Genomic DNA, 21,163 nt, shown 5'->3' on the forward strand with positions numbered 1-21,163 from the left:
CCGAGCGGTCAGCAACAAGCATCGGCAATCACTCGTTCACAGCTGCGATCGATAAAGGATGAATGACCGTTTGCAAAAGTGGCGCACTTCATTCCCAGATCCCAACAATGCGCCACCGCCGTGTGCGTGGTTGTTTGGTTGTTGTCGTCGTTGTTGTTGTTGTTGTTATATTCTTAGGTTTTTTTCGGTAAAGTCACGTGGGTAAAAAATTAAAATTAATAAAAGTAAAATAAAATTAACAAAAAATCACGACGTTTCGGAGGCAACACAAGCTTCCGTCTTCAGGTGGAACCGTCACAGCACGATAGCTGTATCAGCTACCGTCACAGCTGTTGTGCTGTGACGGTTCCACCTCGGAAGCTTGTGTTGCCTCCGAAACGTCGTGATTTTTTTATTTTTATTAATTACATTTTTTTAATTACGTGACTTTACCGAAAAAACCTAAGAATATGAATCCTTGCATTCACGAAAGCTTCAAATCTATAATTAGTTGTTGTTGTCGTGAGTGGGGAGGAGCGGTGGCGCAGCGGTTAGCGCGCTGCGCTGCGCTACGAACCGGTTCAAATCATCGTGACTTGTGTCGTTGGCTGTGAGCCGGAATCGACGGCCACGTGCACGCGCGCACACACACACAACGCTGAGATTCTGCGATAACAATGAGCTTCGTGCGTTGAAAGTAGCACTCGATACACACGAAGTGCTTGCCACAAATGAACCACAATGCCCTGCTGATGATCTCGTCAAGGAGTACAAACCACCAGCACGCAAACTCCGGTGGTCATCCTCGCAGCAGAAGCAGCAGCAGCAGCTGCGGCGGCTTTTGTCTGCGAGCCATTGGACAGAGACGGTGGTGGTCACCGCATCGCGCGGCGCTTTCAGACGACGCTTCTGCGGCCGTCTGGAACGTTCTTGATTCCGATTTTAGGGAACCACTGCAACTCTGCACTTTTAAATCATCATCATCATCTAGATTGACAAACTCATTTCTTAAGATCTGCTTGTTATCTTTAGTTTATTGTCCTTCCTCCGGCGCCTCCGATCAGGGCGGTCGGCTACGTACGGTGCGAAAGAAGTTCAACATACACACGTACGAAGCCACTGGAGCGATGTATTTTAAAATGTACATTGAAAACGTCTTTCTTTACGACTGTTTAACGTTGAGTTGTTTTTTGTTGTTGTCCTTTCCCCGCACCTCCAATCAGCAAGGTCGGCTGCGTACGGTGCGAAATAAATTTCGATTTAAAGCTTTCGTGACTGCAGGGATTTATCTTCTTGGTTCTTTCGGTAAAGTCACGTAGAAGGGAAATAATAAAAATAATAAAAATAATAAAAATAAAACATTGTATTGTATTTTATTATGTTTTATTTTGTTTATTATTTCCCTTCTACGTGACGTTACCAAAAGAACCAAGAAGGTCTTCTTCTTGGTTCTTTCGGTAAAGTCACGTAGAACGGAAATAATAAAATAATAAAAATAAAACATAATAAAATAATTCTCACGACGTTTCGGCCACAACGCAAGCAGCCGTCCTCAGGTGGAGAGCAGGTCTGTCGAGAAGACAGAGTCTGAATGACACACCTCCAGGCTTGGAGCGACTATTTGAGCTGGGATGGAGGGGGGAAGGGCGCCTTGACAAAATAATTTGCATATCAAGAGGAATTTAGCATATTTATGGGAAATGCAGATATGCGATTAGTACTACTTGTGAAATGCGTAGGTGGTGCGAAAGAAGTTCAACACTACACACGGGCCCTCCACCACCTCCACGTGACCTCATGTCTCGTCGCGACTCGAGCCTCTGCTGGGCCTCCCTCGGAGCCTCCTGCCTGCCTCGCCTCCTCCTCCTGCTCCTCCTACCGGGTCTGGGTTCGACCCCGGGGGCTGCTGACAACGCGGCCCCAGGCCTAGGCAGGGATCTGAGCGAACTCCGAGGATCCCGTGCCGGCCTGCGACCTCCGAGACCGCCCATCTCTGCACGCGCGGCTCAGGTGAGGAGCAAGGGTCAAGGTTCGACCCACCCCCACCCACCTCACCCACCACCCCCAATTATAGCCGGTGCTTGATACGTAACATTTCGACACCACGCGAAATGAAATATGCCGATTTATAATAAAGGTTTTTTTTGGGTTAGATCGCGTTATTTATAAATGTGTCGCAACCCTCCACCACCCGACACGGCCAATCAATAAAAAAAAATGTGTCACGTTGACAAAAGACAAATAGTTCAATCTTGATTTGAAGCTTTCGTGAATGCATGAATCGATACTCTTTGGTTCTGTCGGTAAAGTCACGTAGTTAGAAAATAATAGATCACTATTATTTATTAGTTCACTACTTTAGCCCACTGGTGTGTTGAAGAGTGAATCCACAACATTTCCAATTTTTGAGTTGAACGACGTTTCGCTCGGAGTTCGCTCAGATCCATTTTCGCTAGCGAAACATCGTGCTCAAACTCCAAATACACAGCAGGCGAAAGTGTCGGGATCGATCCCACGACCTCCTGTATACCAGGCGAGGTAGTTAACATCTCGCCACTGTGGCACGCAAGTGTAACAAATGACCGCACACAAAAAAGGGCATTGCATCACATTTGGTCCCACACTCAATTTGACCAAATTCCGCCTCTCGCAATCAAACCCTATATTTACAAAAAACACATACCGTGTCGACTGCCTTCGCGAACAACAATGATACCGTCACGTGGCCACTTTGAGATGTGATCTCCAAAAGCCAAACAATCGCGATCTGAACTCTGAACTTGTTCGCGGGCAGATCTTCCTGGCTCGGTACGGCTGGCTGGACCCCGTGCCGTGGAGAGAGGGCTCAGGACACGCTGAGGCCGACCCCGCCACCGCCCCCTGGGATGACCTCGACTTTGCTAACCCCGTCCCGGACGAACTCCCCGTTGAGCCCGACTCGGAGCCAGCCCACTCGGACTCCGTAGAGCTGCCCGCTTGGGGAGCCGAGGCGGGTGCAGGTCCCGCAGAGGAGGCGTCACGGCGGGGCGAGCGAGCGGGGGGGCGAGCGGGGGTGGCGTTCTTCGTCGGCGTCGGCCCCGCCGTGGCCGATGCCCTGCGCAGGTTCCAGGCGGCGCACGGCCTCGAGGTCACGGGCCTCCTGGACCCCGGGACCAGGGAGGCGATGAGCCAGCCGCGTTGCGGTGTCCCCGACAGGCAGACGGGAGAAGCGGCAGATGATTGGGGTGCTACTCGCTAACAGCACTTGTCACAGGCTATACGGGGAGATCTTTGTCTTTGCCTTTGTCTTTGTTTCCAATGTCACCTGCGATGTTGCTGGATGTGTGGACGATCGAAAGGTCTCGTTGCTCCACTTTTGCCGTCGCTGCGTGCCGCTGACACCGACTCTCCCGCCTTCCTCCAGCAGATCGGTTTGCCGCCTCGATCTCCTCCAGCGAAGCGACCGCCACCGCCACCACCTCCACCACCACCTCCACCACATCCACCGTTAACGTCACCCCCAACACCATCACGAACACCTCCACACCGTCTTCCTCCGCAGTGAACACCACCGCTACGTCACATACCTCAACCACCACCACCACCACCACCACCGCCGCCACGACCACCGACCCCAATACCATCACCTCCCCATCGCCTCCCTCCGTCACCATAATCGCGAACACCTCAACATCACCACCTTCCTCCACAGCCACCATCACCCCCAGCATCTCCGCGAGGGCTCACACTCCTGCCAACACCATCACCAACCGCTCCGCGTCACCTCCCTTCATCACCACCGCCAACATCATTAACGCCACCACCACCACTAACACCACCACCACCACCACCAACACATCCGCGCCACGTTTCTCCACCAGCAGCACCACCACGACAGCCAACAAGAACCTCACGGCCTACGACCGAAGCCGCACTCATCCACCATCCATGCCGTTCGTGCCGAACACTCAAACCACCACAACCACCAGCACCACCACAACCACCATCAACCCCAAAATCTCCACAACCACTCACACTTTTGGCAACACCATCAACAACCACTCCACGTCACCTGCCTTCATCACCAACGCCACCACCACCATCATGGACACCACCACCACCATCATCACCAACACATCCATGCTACGTCCCTCCATCACCACCACCACCATCACCAACCGCCCCACGTCACCTGCCTTCATCACCACCACCACCAACATCATGAACATCACCACCACCATCATCACCAACGCATCCACGCTACTCCCCTCCATCACCACCGCCACCATCACCAACCGCCCCACGTCACCTCCCTTCATCACCACCACCACCACCAACATCATGAACACCACCACCACCACCAACGCATCCACGCTACGTCCCTCCATCACCACCACCACCATAACCAACCGCTCCACGTCACCTCCCTTCATCACCACCACCACCAACATCATGAACACCACCACTATCATCACCAACACATCCACGCTACGTCCCTCCACCACCACCACCATCACCAACCGCCCCACGTCAACTCCCTTCATCACCACCACCACCATCATGAACACCACCAACACCACCAACATCATGAACACCACCACCACCACCAAATCTGACGTCGCCCGCAACGCCGGGCGCTCGAGGCGGGCCCTCCCGTCACGTCCCAAACGCCGCCTCCCTCGTCGCCTCCACGAGTTCGAGACGAGGCGACGTCGCGACCTCCGCGGCCCGGCCGACGGTCCCGGGGGTCTCGCGTCGACCTCCAGGGCCTCTCCCGCGGAGGAGGAGGAGGCGGAGGAGGCCGCGCCGCCGCCGGCAGCCGCCTTTGCGGCCCGCGTGGTGCGCTGGAGGCTCCTGAGCGAGGGCTTCAGCACGAGGCTGAGCGTCGTGGAGCAGAGGGCCGTGGTGCGTCTCGCGTTCCGCATGTGGAGCGAGGTGGCTCCGCTCGTCTTCAAGGAGGACCTCACGTCCCCGCCCGGAGACGTGGACATCCGCTTGGGGTTTGGCACGGGTGAGGGCTCCTCCCGCGTGGGTGACTACCGCCTTGCTCGTGACCACCACATCCCACGTGACCATCCCGTGACCACCACACCCCACGTGACCATCCCCTGACCGTGACCACCACACCCCACGTGACCACCACACCCCACGTGACCACCACACCCCACGTGACCATCCCCTGACCGTGACTACCACACCCCACGCGACCACCACACCCCACGTGACCATCCCCTGACCGTGACCACCACACCCCCCTTGACTATCCCGTGACCAGCACACCCCACGTGACCACCACACCCCACGTGACCACCCCTCCCCACCCCAGGCCGCCACCTGGGCTGCCCGCGCGCCTTCGACGGCTGGGGCCGCGAGGTGGCCCACGCGTGGACTCTGGGGGACGTCCACTTTGACGACGACGAGGACTTCAGGGGCCTCGGGGAGGCCCGGGGCATCAGCCTGCTCAAGGTGAGCGACAGAGACACACAACGCTGGCGCGCGCGGGGAGCGGTGGCGCAGCGGTTAGCGCTACGCTACTCCACCCGGCGACCCGAGTTAGATTCCCGCTCACGGCCGACACCGCTGACGATTATCTGAATCGGGCGCTGGGCCTCCCCCGAGGTCGACTCGGCCTCAAATCAGTATCTGGTGCGGTGGTGTGCAAACATCGCCACTGGGGAGACAAAGGCGGCCGGGCGTGGTGTTGGTCACGCCGCACCCTCATGTGCCGTGCCGGCGTTCATAGGTGCTGCTCGCTTGCCGCACTTGCCCCAACAGTGTGCCAAGGGCTACACGGGGGACCTTTGTCTCTATCATAGGTGCTACTCGCTAGCAGCACTTGCCCCAACAGTGCGCCAAGGGCTACACGGGGGACCTTTGTCTCTATCATAGGTGCTGCTCGCTTGCCGCACTTGCCCTAAGAGTGTGCCAAGGGCTACATGGGGGACCTTTGTCTCTATCATAGGTGTTGCTAGCTTGCAGCACTTGCCCCAACAGTGTGCCAAGGGCTACACGGGGGACCTTTGTCTCTATCATAGGTGCTATTCGCTTGCAGCACTTGCCCCAACAGTGTGCGAAGGGCTACACGGGGGACCTTTGTCTCTATCATAGGTGCTGGTCGCTTGCCGCACTTGCCCCAACAGTGTGCTTAGAGCTACACGGGGGACCTTTGTCTCTATCATAGGTGCTATTCGCTTGCAGCACTTGCCCAAACAGTGTGCCAAGGGCTACACGGTGGACCTTTATCTCTATCATAGGTGCTGGTCGCTTGCAGCACTTGCCCCAACAGTGTGCCAAGGGCTACACGGGGGACCTTTGTCTCTATCACAGGTGCTATTCGCTTGCAGCACTTGCCCCAACAGTGTGCCAAGGGCTACACGGGGGACCTTTGTCTCTATCATAGGTGCTGCTCGCTTGCAGCACTTGCCCCAACAGTGCGCCAAGAGCTACACGGGGGACCTTTGTCTCTGTGCGCCAGGTGGCCGTGCACGAGATCGGCCACGTGTTGGGGCTGCGCCACGCGCTGCTGCGCGGCTCCGTGATGCTGCCCGAGTACCCCGGGGGAGGGGCCGGCGGGGGGGAGGGGGGGGCCGGGGGGGGGGGGCGAGGGGGAGGTCTGTGAGCTGCACCCCGAGGACAGACGCGCCGTGCAGCACCTGTACGGTGAGAGGTGACATCACCACCAACATCACCACCACCAACATCACCAACAACATCACCACCAACATCACCATGACCAACATCACCACCACCAACATCACCAACAACATCACCACCAACATCACCACCAACATCACCAACATCACCAACATCACCACCAACATCACCAACAACATCACCATCACCAACATCACCACCACCAACATCACCAACAACATCACCACCAACATCACCAACATCACCACCAACATTACCAACATCACCATCATCACCAACATCACCATCATCACCACCAACATCACCATCACTACCATCATCATCATCACCAACATCACCAACATCACCATCACTACCATCATCATCATCACCAACATCACCATCATCACCACCAACACCAACATCACCACCAACATCATCATCAACATCACCACCAACATCACCATCACTACCATCATCATCATCATCACCAACATCACCTTCACTACCATCATCATCATCATGATCACCAACACCAACATCACCACCACTACCATCATCATAATCACAGACGCGCCATCCACGGCGGAGGTGACGATGGAAGGGATGGAGGGACGGTGGGGCTGGGAATGGAACCGCGTGATGTCCCAGCGGGTCGGTGAAAGAGGAATGAGTTGGAGCGTGATGGTGGAACGAGGGGGCACGGTTGGGTGCGACGTGGACTAGAGGCGGCGGGGTACGGGGCACACGCGTGATGTGTTAGGGGGCCAATCTAGATTTGAAGCTTTCGTGACTGCAGGAAATCCATACTCTTTGGTTCTTTCGGTAAAGTCACGTGGGTACGAAATAAAATCAATCTTGCGCAACACAAGCATCCGCCACCTGATGACGGACGCTTGTGTTGCGCCCGAAACGTCGTGATTTATTTTATTTTTTACCTACGTGACTTTACCGAAAGAACCAAAGAGAATGGTAGGGGGTCATCCATTCAGTGCGTACGCATGGAGGGGGGAGGGGGGGGTTAATCCAAATGCGTTCGCGTGCGTGTGGGGGGTCTACTGACAATGCACGCATAGAAAACTGGGGGGGGGGGGGCGGGGGTGAAGGCTCGATAATGATGTGTCTACATCGGCCTTCAAATGAGTCAGATTGTCCGGCGGTGTGGACTATCTGTTTGCTTAAACACGTTCATATTACACTGGTCAACAAAAAAAAAAAATTCTGGCCTGGACTTTTGCAGCTGTTTTAGACTAATTTCAGGGTGCTGATTCCAAATCTGATCTCAGATTTGCTCTATCGCATCTCATTTTTATGCAATCGGCATACCCCATTTTCATTGATTTTACCCGAAATGAACTCTGTCACTTATGATTGCAAGTTGTTGCGAGTCAGTGACTGCTTTAGTGTTAAAATATGGTGCTGTATTTTTTGGATGGTGTGTTTATCACGTTTTAGCTGTGACGGTCTCACCTGATGCCGGAGACTTGTGTTGCCTCCGAAACGTCGTGATTTATTATTTTATTGTATTTCCATTATTACTTTTATTAACTTTTTAAAAAAAATTACCTACGTGACTTTACCGAAAAAACCTAAGGGTATGAATCCTTGCAGTCACGAAAGCTTCAAGAATCTAGAAATAAAATAACTCAATTCAATCACGACGTTTCGGAGGCAACACAAGTCTCCGTCTTCAGGTGGGACCGTCAGAGCTAAATTTTCTGTATCAGCAAATTCACTTAATACACAGCTAAATTTACTGTATCAGTAAATTCACTTGATACAGTCAATTTAGCTCTGACTGTCCCACCTAAAGACGGAGACTTACTTGTGTTGCCTCCGAAACGTCGTGATTTCATTGAGTCACTTAATATTTATGTATTATTATTATTTTACCTACGTGACTTTACCGAAAAAACCTAAGACTATGAATCCTTGCAGTCACGAAAGCTTCTAGAATCTAGAAGTTAACATCTCGATAATTGTTTTTTTACCCTTCTATCTGGCAACAAAACTGACACCTTTTTACAAGGAGTCACGTTTGCATAGACCACAATACCTGCAGTCATAATACAAACAAAAGACCATAACTCTGATAATGTTTGCACTGTCTTTGAAGTTGATTGGTCCACACCCGAGACAGCTTTCCTTAGAGCCTAGTCTCACATGGGTTGGACCAGATGACGCCAAAAGGCGCACAACTCAAAGACTGCAGGTATTGCGGTCTATGCACACGTGACTCCTTGTAAAAAGGTGTCAGTTTTGTTGCCAGATAGAAGGCTAAATAACCAATTATCATATTTTTACCGGCAAATGAGGTTCCCATAGTAAAGTTAACATCTCGTTAACCCCCCCCGCCCCCCCCCCCTCTAGGCGTGTGCAAGGGGCGCTTTGACGTGGTGCTGGACTGGGTCCGCCGTCCGCCCGACGACCCCACGGGCCCCCCACGCTACAACACTTTCTTCCTGCGCTCCGCCTGGTACTGGCTCTACGAGAATCGCAGTCAACGCACTCGCTACGGAGACCCGCGGCCCATCGCAGCCGGCTGGCGAGGGCTGCCACCGGGAGGAGTGGACGCCTTCGTGCACGCGTGGACCTGGAGCCAGGACTGCGCCTATTTCTTCAGAGGTTCCACGACCAACATCACCACCATCATCATCATCACCATCATCACCATCATCACCATCATCATCACCATCATCATCACCATCATCACCATCATCATCACCATCATCACCACCATCATCATCACCATCATCATCACCATCATCACCATCATCACCACCATCATCACCATCATCACCATCATCATCATCACCATCATCACCATCATCATCATCACCATCATCATCACCATCATCATCACCATCATCACCACCATCATCATCACCATCATCACCATCATCACCACCATCATCACCACCATCATCATCACCACCATCATCACCACCATCATCATCACCATCATCACCATCATCACCATCATCACCATCATCTCGAGTCATCGGCGTGTGTGTGCCTGTGAGTCGCTAACAGCACTTGCCCCTCCCGACATTTCAGTTTCATTTCATCTGTTAGGTATAACCCTAAATTTCGATTTAAAGCTTTCGTGACTGCAGGGATTCATCTTTCTTGGTTCTTTCGGTAAAGTCGTCACGTAGAAGGGAAATAATAAAGTAATAAAAATAAAACATGATAAAATAATTCTGACGACGTTTCGGCCACAACGCAAGCAGCCGTCCTCAGGTGAAGAACAGGTCTGTCGGAAAGACAGCGTCTTAATGAACACCACCAGGCTTGGCAGCGTATATATAAGCTGGGTTGGAGGGGGAAGAGCGCCTTGACAAAGGAATTTGCATATCAAGAGGAATTTAGCATATTTATGGCAATTATTATTTTATGATGTTTAATTTTATTATTTTATTATTTCCCTTCTACGTGACTTTACCGAAAGAACCAAGAAGAAGAGGTATAACCCTGTGAGCCATGCGGCTCTTGACTCGGGTGCAACCGCAACAAAACAAAGAACATGAACAAGAAAACATCTTTAAGTGACTGCACGCAACAGAAAAAAAAATCCTGGAAAAAAACAGCAAAGTCCTAGAGCGTGTTAAGGCTATACGGGGGATCTTTGCCTTTATGTCTGTCCGCCTGTGTCGGTCCGTGTCTGGCTTCAGGACCGGCTCAGATAATCACGAATCGTCGCTGATGTTGACCGTGAGCGGGAATCGAACTCGGACAAACACGCGCGCATTGGTATTTAGAGCGTTACGTGTGGCCACTGTCCGCTGAATGAAGAGTCATCAGCAGAACGTATTATACGGTCGGAATAAAAGGGACGCACAAGTGCGAGCTGTAATATGCTACTCGACGGAGGCTCGCTGCGATTAATGAGTTGATAGGAATCCAGCCGTTTGTGCTCTCGCCAAGGACGTGAATTGTGATTTCTTGATACAGATACAGATGGCGGCAGGGGGGGGGGGTGACACTGCCGGAACAAGGCGTACACGCACGGGTATAGACACGTGCGCGCACACAGCACTCGTACGTGAAGGCAAAGACCTCCCGTATAGCCTCAGCAGACTGTTAGGGAAAGTGCCGTTGGCTTGCACCGCTCGGCCGACTTTGTCTCCCGAGTGTTTACACACCGCTACACCAGGCGCTCATTTGAGGCCGAGTCGACCTAGGCGAGGCCCAGGGCCGGTTCAGATAATCGTCACTGGTGGTTGGCCGTGAGCGAGAATCGAACTCGGGTCGCAGCTTTTCGTAGCGCCAGCCGCTCCACCACCGCGTGCGGTAGAGACACAGAGATACATCCTCATCATCAGCACCAGCACCATCATCATCATCAAGATTATTGTCATCATCATCAGCAGCAGCAGCACCATCATCATCATCAAGATTATTCTCATCATCATCATCAGCAGCAGCAGCACCATCATCATCATCAAGATTATTCTCATCATCATCATCAGCAGCAGCAGCACCATCATCATCATCAAGATTATTCTCATCATCATCATCAGCAGCAGCAGCATCATCATCAAGATTATTCTCATCATCATCATCATCAGCAGCACCATCATCAAGAATATTCTCATCATCATCATCAGTAGCAGCAGCACCATCATCATCAAGATTATTCTCATCATCATCAGCAGCAGCAGCAGCAGCACCATCATCAAGATTATTCTCATCATCATCATCATCAGCAGCAGCAGCACCATCATCAAGATTATTCTCATCATCATCATCAACAGCAGCAGCACCATCATCATCAAGATTATTCTCATCATCATCATCATCAGCAGCAGCAGCAGCACCATCATCATCAAGATTATTTTCATCATCATCATCAGCAGCAGCAGCACCATCATCAAGAATATTCTCATCATCATCATCAGCAGCAGCAGCATCATCAAGATTATTCTCATCATCATCATCAAGATTATTCTCATCATCATCAGCACCAGCACCATCATCATCATCAAGATTATTCTCATCATCATCATCACCATCAGCACCATCATCATCAAGATTATTCTCATCATCATCAGCAGCAGCAGCATCATCATCAAGATTATTCTCATCATCATCATCAGCACCATCATCATCAAGATTATTCTCATCATCATCAGCAGCAGCACCACCATCATCATCAAGATTATTCTCATCATCATCATCAGCACCATCATCATCATCAAGATTATTCTCATCATCAGCAGCAGCAGCACCATCATCATCAAGATTATTCTCATCATCATCAGCAGCAGCAGCAGCACCATCATCATCAAGATTATTCTCATCATCATCAGCAGCAGCAGCATCATCAAGATTATTATTATCATCATCATCAAGGTTATTCTCATCATCATCATCATCAGCAGCAGCATCATCAAGAGTATTCTCATCATCATCATCATCAGCAGCAGCAGCATCATCATCAAGATTATTCTCATCATCATCAGCATCATCATCAGCAGCAGCAGCAGCATCGCTATGATCTTCAACATCACAATGGTGAAGACAAAGGCGGCCGGGCGTGGTGCTGGCTACACCGCCCCCTCGTGAAGCCGTCGGACTAAATCGGTTCTCGCCTACCGGTCCCTGCCACCAACAGTCTGTTAAATCATACTTGGGGCAAACGTATTTGTGTTTATATATTTGTTTGCGTGAATACGAGCGTCCGTCACATGTACGTTGGTGTAACGTCGTTGCACATGTGCAAGAGTGTTTAACGTCTGTGCCTGTGTCTCGGTGTGTCTCGGTGTGTGCCTGTGTGTGTATCTGTATCGGTATGTGCCTGTGTGTGTGTGTGTATTGTGGGGAGCGGTGGTGTAGTGGTTAGCGCGCTGCCCTACGAACCCGGGTTCGATTCCCGCTCACGGCAAACACCTAGCGACGATTATTTGAACCGGTCCTGGGCCTCCCCTAGGTCGACTCAGCCTCAAATGAGTACCTGGCGCGGTGCGTAAAAACATCGCCACGAGGGAGACAAAGGCGGCCGGGCGTGGTGCTGGCCCACCCACCCCCTCCTGTGCCGTTCCCGCCCTTCATATGTGCTACTCAGGAAGAGCACTTGTCCCAACAGTCTATAGCTAAAGGCTATACGGGTGATCTTTGTCTTTGTAGGGTCCTACTACTGGCGCTACGACAGCGAGCGAGACCAAGCCTTCGTGCGAGACCCCCAAGGGGTCGCCTACCCCCGACTCATCTCAGAGGGATTCCCAGGGGTCCCGTACCCCCTCGACACTGCCTACTTCGACCGCAGGGACCAGAACATTTACTTCTTCAAAGGGAGTGGAGTGAGTTTCTTCAAATCTCCCCCACACACCGAACCCCTACACTCCCCACAGTGATCCTAGTAGCACAAGTAGCTACATATGTAGTAGCTACTACTAGTGTAGCTACTGCATGTGTAGTAGCTACACATGTAACTACTACATGTGTAGCTACTACACATGTAGTAGCTACTACTAGTGTAGCTACTACATGTGTAGTAACTACTACACGTGTAGTAGCTACTACACGTGTGTAATGCGGGCGTAAGCGACCTTCCGGAGGTGACGTCACGGGGGGTGGAGTCATGTGACGTGGGGGGTAAGGTTCGGGGCTTTAAGCGGGTAAACCGGAAGGGGAAGGTAGTCGGGGTGTGAGCGGAAAAGAGTGAGGCCACGCGGGCAAGTGTGGAGAGGGGGGGCGCCGACGGCGATCGGGAGCCAACCCCGAAGATAAGAGGAAGCTGCGGAGTGGTGTGCAGCTGGGGAGGAAACAGCCAGGAGGGCTGCGTGTTAGAGGCAGCGGTGTGGCTGCCAGGAGGAGCTGCGGAGAGAGAGAGAGAGGGAGCTGCTGTTGTGGATCGGGCCGACATTGGAGTCAGCACCGTGGAGAAGCTACAGAGTAAAGACAGCCGTGTGGGTGTACAGCACGAACCGAATAATAAAGGACACTGAGCCAGACATCGTGGTCCAGTCGTTTATTACACTGGTGTCGGAAGTGCAACGGCATGTCGAAACAAGTGAGGAAGAAAGTTAATCCGGCGCCTGCATCGGCTTCTTCGTCCGACGACGACGAACTCCCTCCAACCACGGATCCTGTTGGGGTGGTGGAGGAGAGCCAGGCTGAGGCGACCACGGGAACGGGTGTGGAGGATGTTGGCGCGGTGGCGGGTCCGTCGACATCATCAGACGCGGATCAACGATGGCAAGCGATGGCGGTACAACTGGAGGCACTTCAGGACGTCCTGGCGCATCTATGCCATCTCGTCGCGCCAGGGACGATGGATGATGCAAGTGGTGCTCCGCGGGCCGCCACGTTGCCTGTCCTGCCGCCGCCATTGCCCACGCGGCAAGAGGCCGCCATTTTGCGCGCTCCGTGGCGCCAAACCGCCATCTTGGCCACGCCGCGGGCCGACGCCATTTTGAATTTGCCATCACAACCACCACCATTGGAAGACGGCGGGAAGAGGAGTCGGAGTCGCCACCTTACAACAGTTAAAGAATTTTCCGTCGGTGGGGACTGGAGCGCGTTCGCCTGCCGCTTCTTGGCGGCGGTACGCACAGCAAGATGGACCGATGCGGAGGCTTTGGAGGTGTTGCCGACTCTCCTGGACGACGAATCTGTCCGATTCTTCCGTTCCATAGCGACCGATAAGAAGGCAACTTTATGTGGTGTTTTTCAAGAAATGGCCGATGCTTATGAGCCACCAGATGATGCGCATCGGCGATTCGCTCAACGACAACGAGCACCAGAGGAGTCGCCCGTGGCGTTCAGGGGTGCGGTGCTGGAGCTGGCCATGGCAGCTTATCCTGAGACGCCACAGGACCTGCTTGAGCCTCTCATATTAGGGAAGATGTTGGAGCTGTCTCGGGATCTAGGGATCCCCATGCCTGTGTGTGGGCATGAGAAGCTAACTTCCCGGATGGCTGCTAAGTGTCTCGATGCGCAATTCAACCTCCGTCGCTGGAAACAAGTGACGGCGTGGACGGGGGGGCCCGTCAAAGATGGGGATGCGCTGGGATGGAACCCTGCGCAGGCCGTCTATGTTCCGGATGACCGGGGCCCTCAACAACTGACGGCCGCCTCCGCTCCATGGACGGGACGCGGCGGGCCGAGACCGCGCGCGGTGCTACCAGAACGGGGCCGTCAGGAGGCGAGGCCTGCGCTTCGGCGCAACGAGGCCGAATGTTTCCGCTGCGGGCGTAGGGGCCACTACGCCAGAGACTGCTGGGCGCGCTTCCCGGCTCCGCCGCAGCAGGAGGCCTCGGCACCGGTCAAGTCGGCTAAAGATCCTCCGAAACAGGCATGTCGGCACGCACCAGACACTCGGCAAGGCTTTCCACCTCACCCACCACCTGTGTTGCGCGATCCTATTGTTGTTGTTAAAGAAAGGCCATCGACGGGGCCTTGTCATTCAGTTACGCAGTGGCGCAAATTGGCACGGAGAGTTGTCGCGGCCGCTACGGGTTCGTCCACTGTACCGGGGTCCATACAAGGTGTGGACGTGCGCATTTTGGTCGACTCGGGGGCGTCTGCGACTATTATATCGGATGTCATTTTCCATCTGTTGGGCATTCCGTCGGGGGCTGTGCGTCCGGTTTATGGGTCGTGCGTCGCTGCGAACGGGGGTAGCATGGGCATCGTGGGTCAGGTGGATGCTAAGATATCTATTGGGGATGTGTCGGCCTCGGGTGTTGTGTTGATATCGAGATCTTTGGCGGTTCCTTGTTTGTTAGGCACCGATTTTTTGGCTAAGATGCCCATTTTGATCAAAATCAATGAGAATTGTATTGAACTGCCGGGGGGCCGTCAAATCTCGTTTCTGCCGTCGCCCTGGGGGCGACCTGCTTCGGCCGTACAAGTGCAGGCGCTGTCCGTCGCATCTGTGGACATCCCACCTGGTACACAGATGCTTATACCCTTGCGGTATCGGAAGCCCCTGCCTGATCGGCTAGGAGCAGTAGGGGTCTTGTTGTCACCGTCCGCCACGATAACAACCGGGTTGGCGTTAGTGGGGGCACAGACCATCGTCCGGCCGGATCAATTACCGTTTTTACAGGTGCTTAATGCGGGGGGAGAAAACGTCCGTGTCCCGGCCGGTACGGTTGTGGCACATGCCACTACGGCGTTTGCGACCCATGATTGTCCACATAGCCGGGGAGTTGTTGCTGGGGTTTCAGAGCCAAGGAGTTCGGATGATCGTTGGGTTGCTCAATTATGTGACGAAAATTCTTCCCTGTCCATGGAGCAACGTGGTGCGCTGCGTAAATTGTTGTTGACATATTCCGATGTGTTCAGCTCCGATGATTTGGATTTGGGCCGCACTTCCTTACTTTACCATCACATTGAGACGGGCGATGCTGCCCCTATTCGATTAAATTCGCATCGGATGAGTCCTGCGGAACGAGAACACGTAAGGGGGGCAGTGGAAGACATGTTGGCTGCGGACATTATATCGCCATCTAACAGCCCATGGGGCGCTCCAGTCGTCTTGGTTAAGAAGAAGGATGGCAAATTGCGATTTTGTGTTGATTTCCGCAAATTGAATAAGATATCGGTGGCAGATGCGTACCCCCTGCCGCGTATGGATGACTCCCTCGACGCATTGTCGGGGGCTAAGTTCTTTTCCACACTGGACCTCTCTTCGGGATTTTGGCAGCTTCCCCTTGACGAGTCCTCACGGGAGAAAACCGCCTTCCGTACGCCGCAGGGGTTATTTCAATTCAACTGTCTCCCGATGGGATTGAATGCGGCCCCTGCTACATTTCAAAGATTGATGGAGCTCGTTTTGACGGGGTTGCAGTGGGAGACATGTCTTATATATTTGGACGATATCATTGACTTCAGCCGCACATTCGATGAACATTTGACGCGGCTGGAGACAGTGTTCACGAGGATGCGTTCTGCCAAATTGAAATTCAAACCAAAGAAATGTCACCTACTGCAACGGTCCGTCCGCTATTTGGGGCACATTGTGAGCGCTGAGGGAGTGTCCACGGATCCGGAAAAGACGGCGTGCGTCCGGGATTGGCCGACTCCGGCCACCGTGGGGGATGTTCGGCGGTTTTTGGGATTTGCCTCGTATTACCGAAGATTCGTGCCGGGTTTTGCGACGATTGCGAGGCCTTTGCATCTCCTTACGGGTAAAGGACGGAAGTTTGTTTGGGGACAGCCGGAGGAGGCGGCCTTTCGGAGTCTGCGTGATCTATTGGCCACGGCCCCAACATTGGATTATCCCGATTTCGATCACCCATTCATTCTTGATACGGACGCGAGTGACACAGGTATTGGGGCGGTGTTATCACAGTCTAAAGGGGGTGTAGAGCGTGTCGTGGCGTATGGTAGCCGAGTCTTGTCTCCTGCGGAAACCCGCTACTGTGTCACTCGCAGAGAACTATTGGCGGTTGTTTTTTTCCTACGGCAATTTCGACCATACCTCTACGGTCGTTCTTTTATTGTGCGTACGGATCATGCGGCCTTGCAATATGCCCTTAAAATTGACCAGCCATCCGGACAGTTGGCACGTTGGTTGGACACGCTACAGGAATTTTCCTTCCAAATTCAACATCGGAAGGGAGTGCGCCATGCGAACGCTGACGCACTTTCCAGATTACCGCGGCGCGGCCCTTGTAAATGTGAGTCGGGGACGCATAGGTGTTCGCCGATTCCAAACCCCCCTCAGCCGCTCACGCTGGCCGTCGAGAAGTCGGACACTCCGATGGAACCGGGACCGGCTGACGGGGTTTTGAATCTGCCGCGGTCTGTCTGGATCCGGGAACAGATGATGGATGAGTCATTGGTGTCCTTGCGGAAGCGGTCTGCTAAGGACAATGGGAGTCCGAGTACGGCTGTGGGGCCGCAAACCGCTCTCCGAGATGGTCTGCTTATGTGGCGGGAGGGGTTCCAGGAACGTTGGCGCCTGGTGGTACCAACGTCCTTGCGGTTCGAGTTGATTAGAACCCTCCATTGTGACACTCTCTTACATTTAGGGGTGCAGAAGACCTTGTTGACGTTGCAACGTCATTATTTTTGGCACGGCATGGCGACAGATGTCGTAGGGCACGTGCGCGCGTGCCCTGCGTGTGCACAACGTAAGCCGCCGAAACATCCTTACGTGCCGCCTCTCCAGTCGATTCAGGTGTCTCGAGTCAATGAATTGGTGGCACTGGACATATTGGGACCTTTTCCACCATCGGCGAGGGGTAATAAATATTTGCTGGTAGGGGTTGAGTACCTCTCCCGTTGGCCGATGGCCTGGCCGTTGCCCGATCAGTCGGCCGCGGCCATTACCGACGCCTTTTTGTTTGGGTATATTATGGATAAGGGGGCGCCTGAGAGACTCCTCACGGACCAGGGCAGGAATTTCTCTTCTAAATTATTGGCGGAAGTGTGCGCGGGCCTTGGGACTAAGAAAGTACGGACATCCCCATACCATCCGCAGACGGATGGTATGGTTGAACGGCTGAACAGGACATTGTCTGCCATGCTTTGCCATACCGTGAGTGAACAACAATCAGATTGGGATCTGCACATCCCCGGGGTGCTTTCGGCGTACAGGATGACGCCTCATGCGGCTACAGGATATTCGCCGTTTTACCTTATGTATGGTCGGGAAAACGTGCCGCCGGTGGATGTGCAATTGGGAACTGGGGTGAAGGGACCTCGGAAACCACTTCCTGAATACATCCAGGACACGGTTCGCCGAGTCACGGAGGCGCGGGAGAATGCCCGCGTGGCTACGGCCAAAGCCCAGGCCCGGAACGAGCGATATGCGCGACGGTCTGAGGGGGAGTGCCCTTGGAAGGTTGGGGACCTAGCCTGGCTTCATTGTCCACAGGTACGTCCGGGGACCTCGCCGAAATTGCACAAACCCTGGCATGGTCCCGTACGCCTCATTGCGGTTCCCAACCCACAGACAGCACGCGTCCAGATTGGGTCTCGTCGCTGGGTTGTGCATACGTCGCGCTTGAAACCATATGTTGCTCCCTTACATGATGCGTCATCCCCCAATATTGCCTTGCCGGGGTCTGTTGCTGCTGACTCTCCCCTGCCTGCGTCCATTGATCTCGCTAGAGCGCCTGTCGTACCTGTTCCAGACAGGCCGGCCGTGACATTGCGGGGGACGAGGGGCCCTGCTCGGAGGACGCCTGCCAGGTCTGCGGGACCTTCGAGCCCTGCAGCCCTTCCGACCCAGCTGCGGGCACGGTCACAGGACAAGCCCAAGACTAACTCTTTAGAGACACGGGACGGCGGTGGACTTCCAGCTGCGACAGGGGGATTACCCCCTGTCGTTCCTCGACTTTCATCGCGTTCCCGTTCTGCGAGTGGGCCGCCGACCGTCCGGGACGGGCCGGCGACCCGCACACGTTCCAAATCGCTTACGTTTCGTTGATTGTTGCTGTCTTGTTATTTTTTTCTTACAGTTGTATTTATTGCATGCTTTTGTACGATCGTTGATGTTGATTGCGTTGTTGTTGTTCTTGCTGTTACATTATATGCTTAGTGTCCTTTAGGGGGGGAAGCTCGGTTCGCCGCATTACGATTTGCTATTGGTCAGCCGAGGTCGGCTGGGATTTTTCTACGGGGGAGGGTGGTGTAATGCGGGCGTAAGCGACCTTCCGGAGGTGACGTCACGGGGGGTGGAGTCATGTGACGTGGGGGTAAGGTTCGGGGCTTTAAGCGGGTAAACCGGAAGGGGAAGGTAGTCGGGGTGTGAGCGGAAAAGAGTGAGGCCACGCGGGCAAGTGTGGAGAGGGGGGGCGCCGACGGCGATCGGGAGCCAACCCCGAAGATAAGAGGAAGCTGCGGAGTGGTGTGCAGCTGGGGAGGAGACAGCCAGGAGGGCTGCGTGTTAGAGGCAGCGGTGTGGCTGCCAGGAGGAGCTGCGGAGAGAGAGAGAGAGGGAGCTGCTGTTGTGGATCGGGCCGACATTGGAGTCACCACCGTGGAGAAGCTACAGAGTAAAGACAGCCGTGTGGGTGTACAGCACGAACCGAATAATAAAGGACACTGAGCCAGACATCGTGGTCCAGTCGTTTATTACACGTGTAGTAGCTACTACACATGTAGTAGCTACGGGCCCCGCACTTTCAAGGGCCCCGCGCTAAATGCTTTCAAGCTATCAATTCCGGTCTGGTCTAACACTTTGAGGCTTGGCTGATAGGCTCAAACAAAGGCTGTCTCTGGTGTGAACCGATCAGTTTCAAAGACAATGCATAGATTATTATGATCAGAGCAAGTCTTTTGTTTGCATGGTCACCACAAGTACGTTGTCGTTCATGCAGACAGGATTGCTTGCAAAAAGGATTCTGTTTAGTGTTTTAACATCTTAACAGCTGTTTTATTTGCCAAACCTCCTGTCACATCTCTTGTATATACACTATGTTGAACTTCTTTAGTACCTAAATTTCGATGTAAAGCTTTCGTGACTGCAGGGATTCATCTTCTTGGTTCTTTCGGTAAAGTCACGTAGAAGGGATATAATAAAATAATGAAAATAAAACATAATAAAATTATTCTCACGACGTTTCGGCCACAACGCAAGTATCCGTCCTCAGGTGAAGAACAGGTCTGTCGGAAAGACAGCGTCTGAAACATTCAGACAGTGGTGGCAATTCCAACATTCAGACGCTGTCTTTCCAACAGACCTGTTCTTCACCTGAGGACGGCTGCTTGCGTTGTGGCCGAAACGTCGTGAGAATTCTTTAGTACCGTACGTAGCCAACCGTTGACCTCCCCCCCTCCTTCCCCCCACTTCTCTTCCCGACGTCCCCCACCCCCCCGCACCCCTCACCTCTCGCCGTCCCCAGGTGACGGTGTTCAACGTGCGCTTGGGCCGCGTGTCCCCAGGCCCTCCGCGGGCCCTGCGCTCCGTGTTCCCGGCCCTGCTGGGCCCAGGCGGGGACCACCCCGGGGGAGGCCTGGATGCGGCCTACTACTCGTACGCCCACGGAGCCCTCTTCCTGCTCAAGGGCCCTCACGCGTGGAGGGCCCTCACGGACGCCGAGAGGCGCGCCTGGGCCTCGGGCGGGTCGACGATAACGATGAAGGAGACGATGAAGACGATGCAGGAGACGATGAAGACGATGCAGGTGAAGGTGACGCTGCCGCCTAGGAATGCACTGCTGCCCCGGCAAGCGACGGCGCAGATCTGGCGGGACATCTGTGATGCCGGTGCGGCCGGGGCTTAGCGGATGGGTGGACGAGGTGGTGGTGGAGGTGGAGGAGGTGGAGGAGGAGGAAGAAGAGGTGGAAGAGGAGGATGTAGAAATGGTGTTGAAGAGGTGGTGGAGATAATTGTTTTTTTACCCTTCTATCTGGAAACTAAACTGATACCCTTTTTTGTTGCCAGATAGAAGGGTCAAAAAACAATTATCATATTTTTACTGGCAAATGAGGTTCCAATGGTGTAGGTGGTGGAGAGACAAGGGAAACAAATGTTTGAAAGACTTATGAGAGAGATGATGATGATGGAGGAAGAGATTGGAGGGGCAGAAGATTTAGAGGAGATGTAGGTAGAGAGATGAATGGAGGGAATGGGAGGTGGAAGTTAAAGGTGGAAGAGAAATGTGGAGGA

At 53.5% G+C, this 21,163-nt stretch overlaps 1 protein-coding gene across 1 annotated transcript; it reads left to right on the forward strand.

Moving 5' to 3' along the window:
• The first annotated feature begins 1,776 nt into the window (after window positions 1-1,776).
• Window positions 1,777-20,777, forward strand: LOC144940848 (matrix metalloproteinase-21-like). The gene is made up of 10 exons (XM_078867339.1): window positions 1,777-1,989; window positions 2,774-3,203; window positions 3,386-3,389; window positions 4,725-4,969; window positions 5,285-5,424; window positions 6,434-6,523; window positions 6,570-6,618; window positions 8,962-9,216; window positions 12,721-12,893; window positions 20,397-20,777. The coding sequence occupies exons 1-10, from the start codon at window positions 1,777-1,779 to the stop codon at window positions 20,775-20,777; spliced, it is 1,980 nt and encodes a 659-aa protein (XP_078723465.1).
• Window positions 20,778-21,163: the final 386 nt, after the last annotated feature.

This window comes from Lampetra fluviatilis, chromosome 23 (assembly GCF_964198595.1).
Source record: "Lampetra fluviatilis chromosome 23, kcLamFluv1.1, whole genome shotgun sequence".
NCBI classification, from domain to species: Eukaryota; Metazoa; Chordata; class Hyperoartia; order Petromyzontiformes; family Petromyzontidae; genus Lampetra; species Lampetra fluviatilis.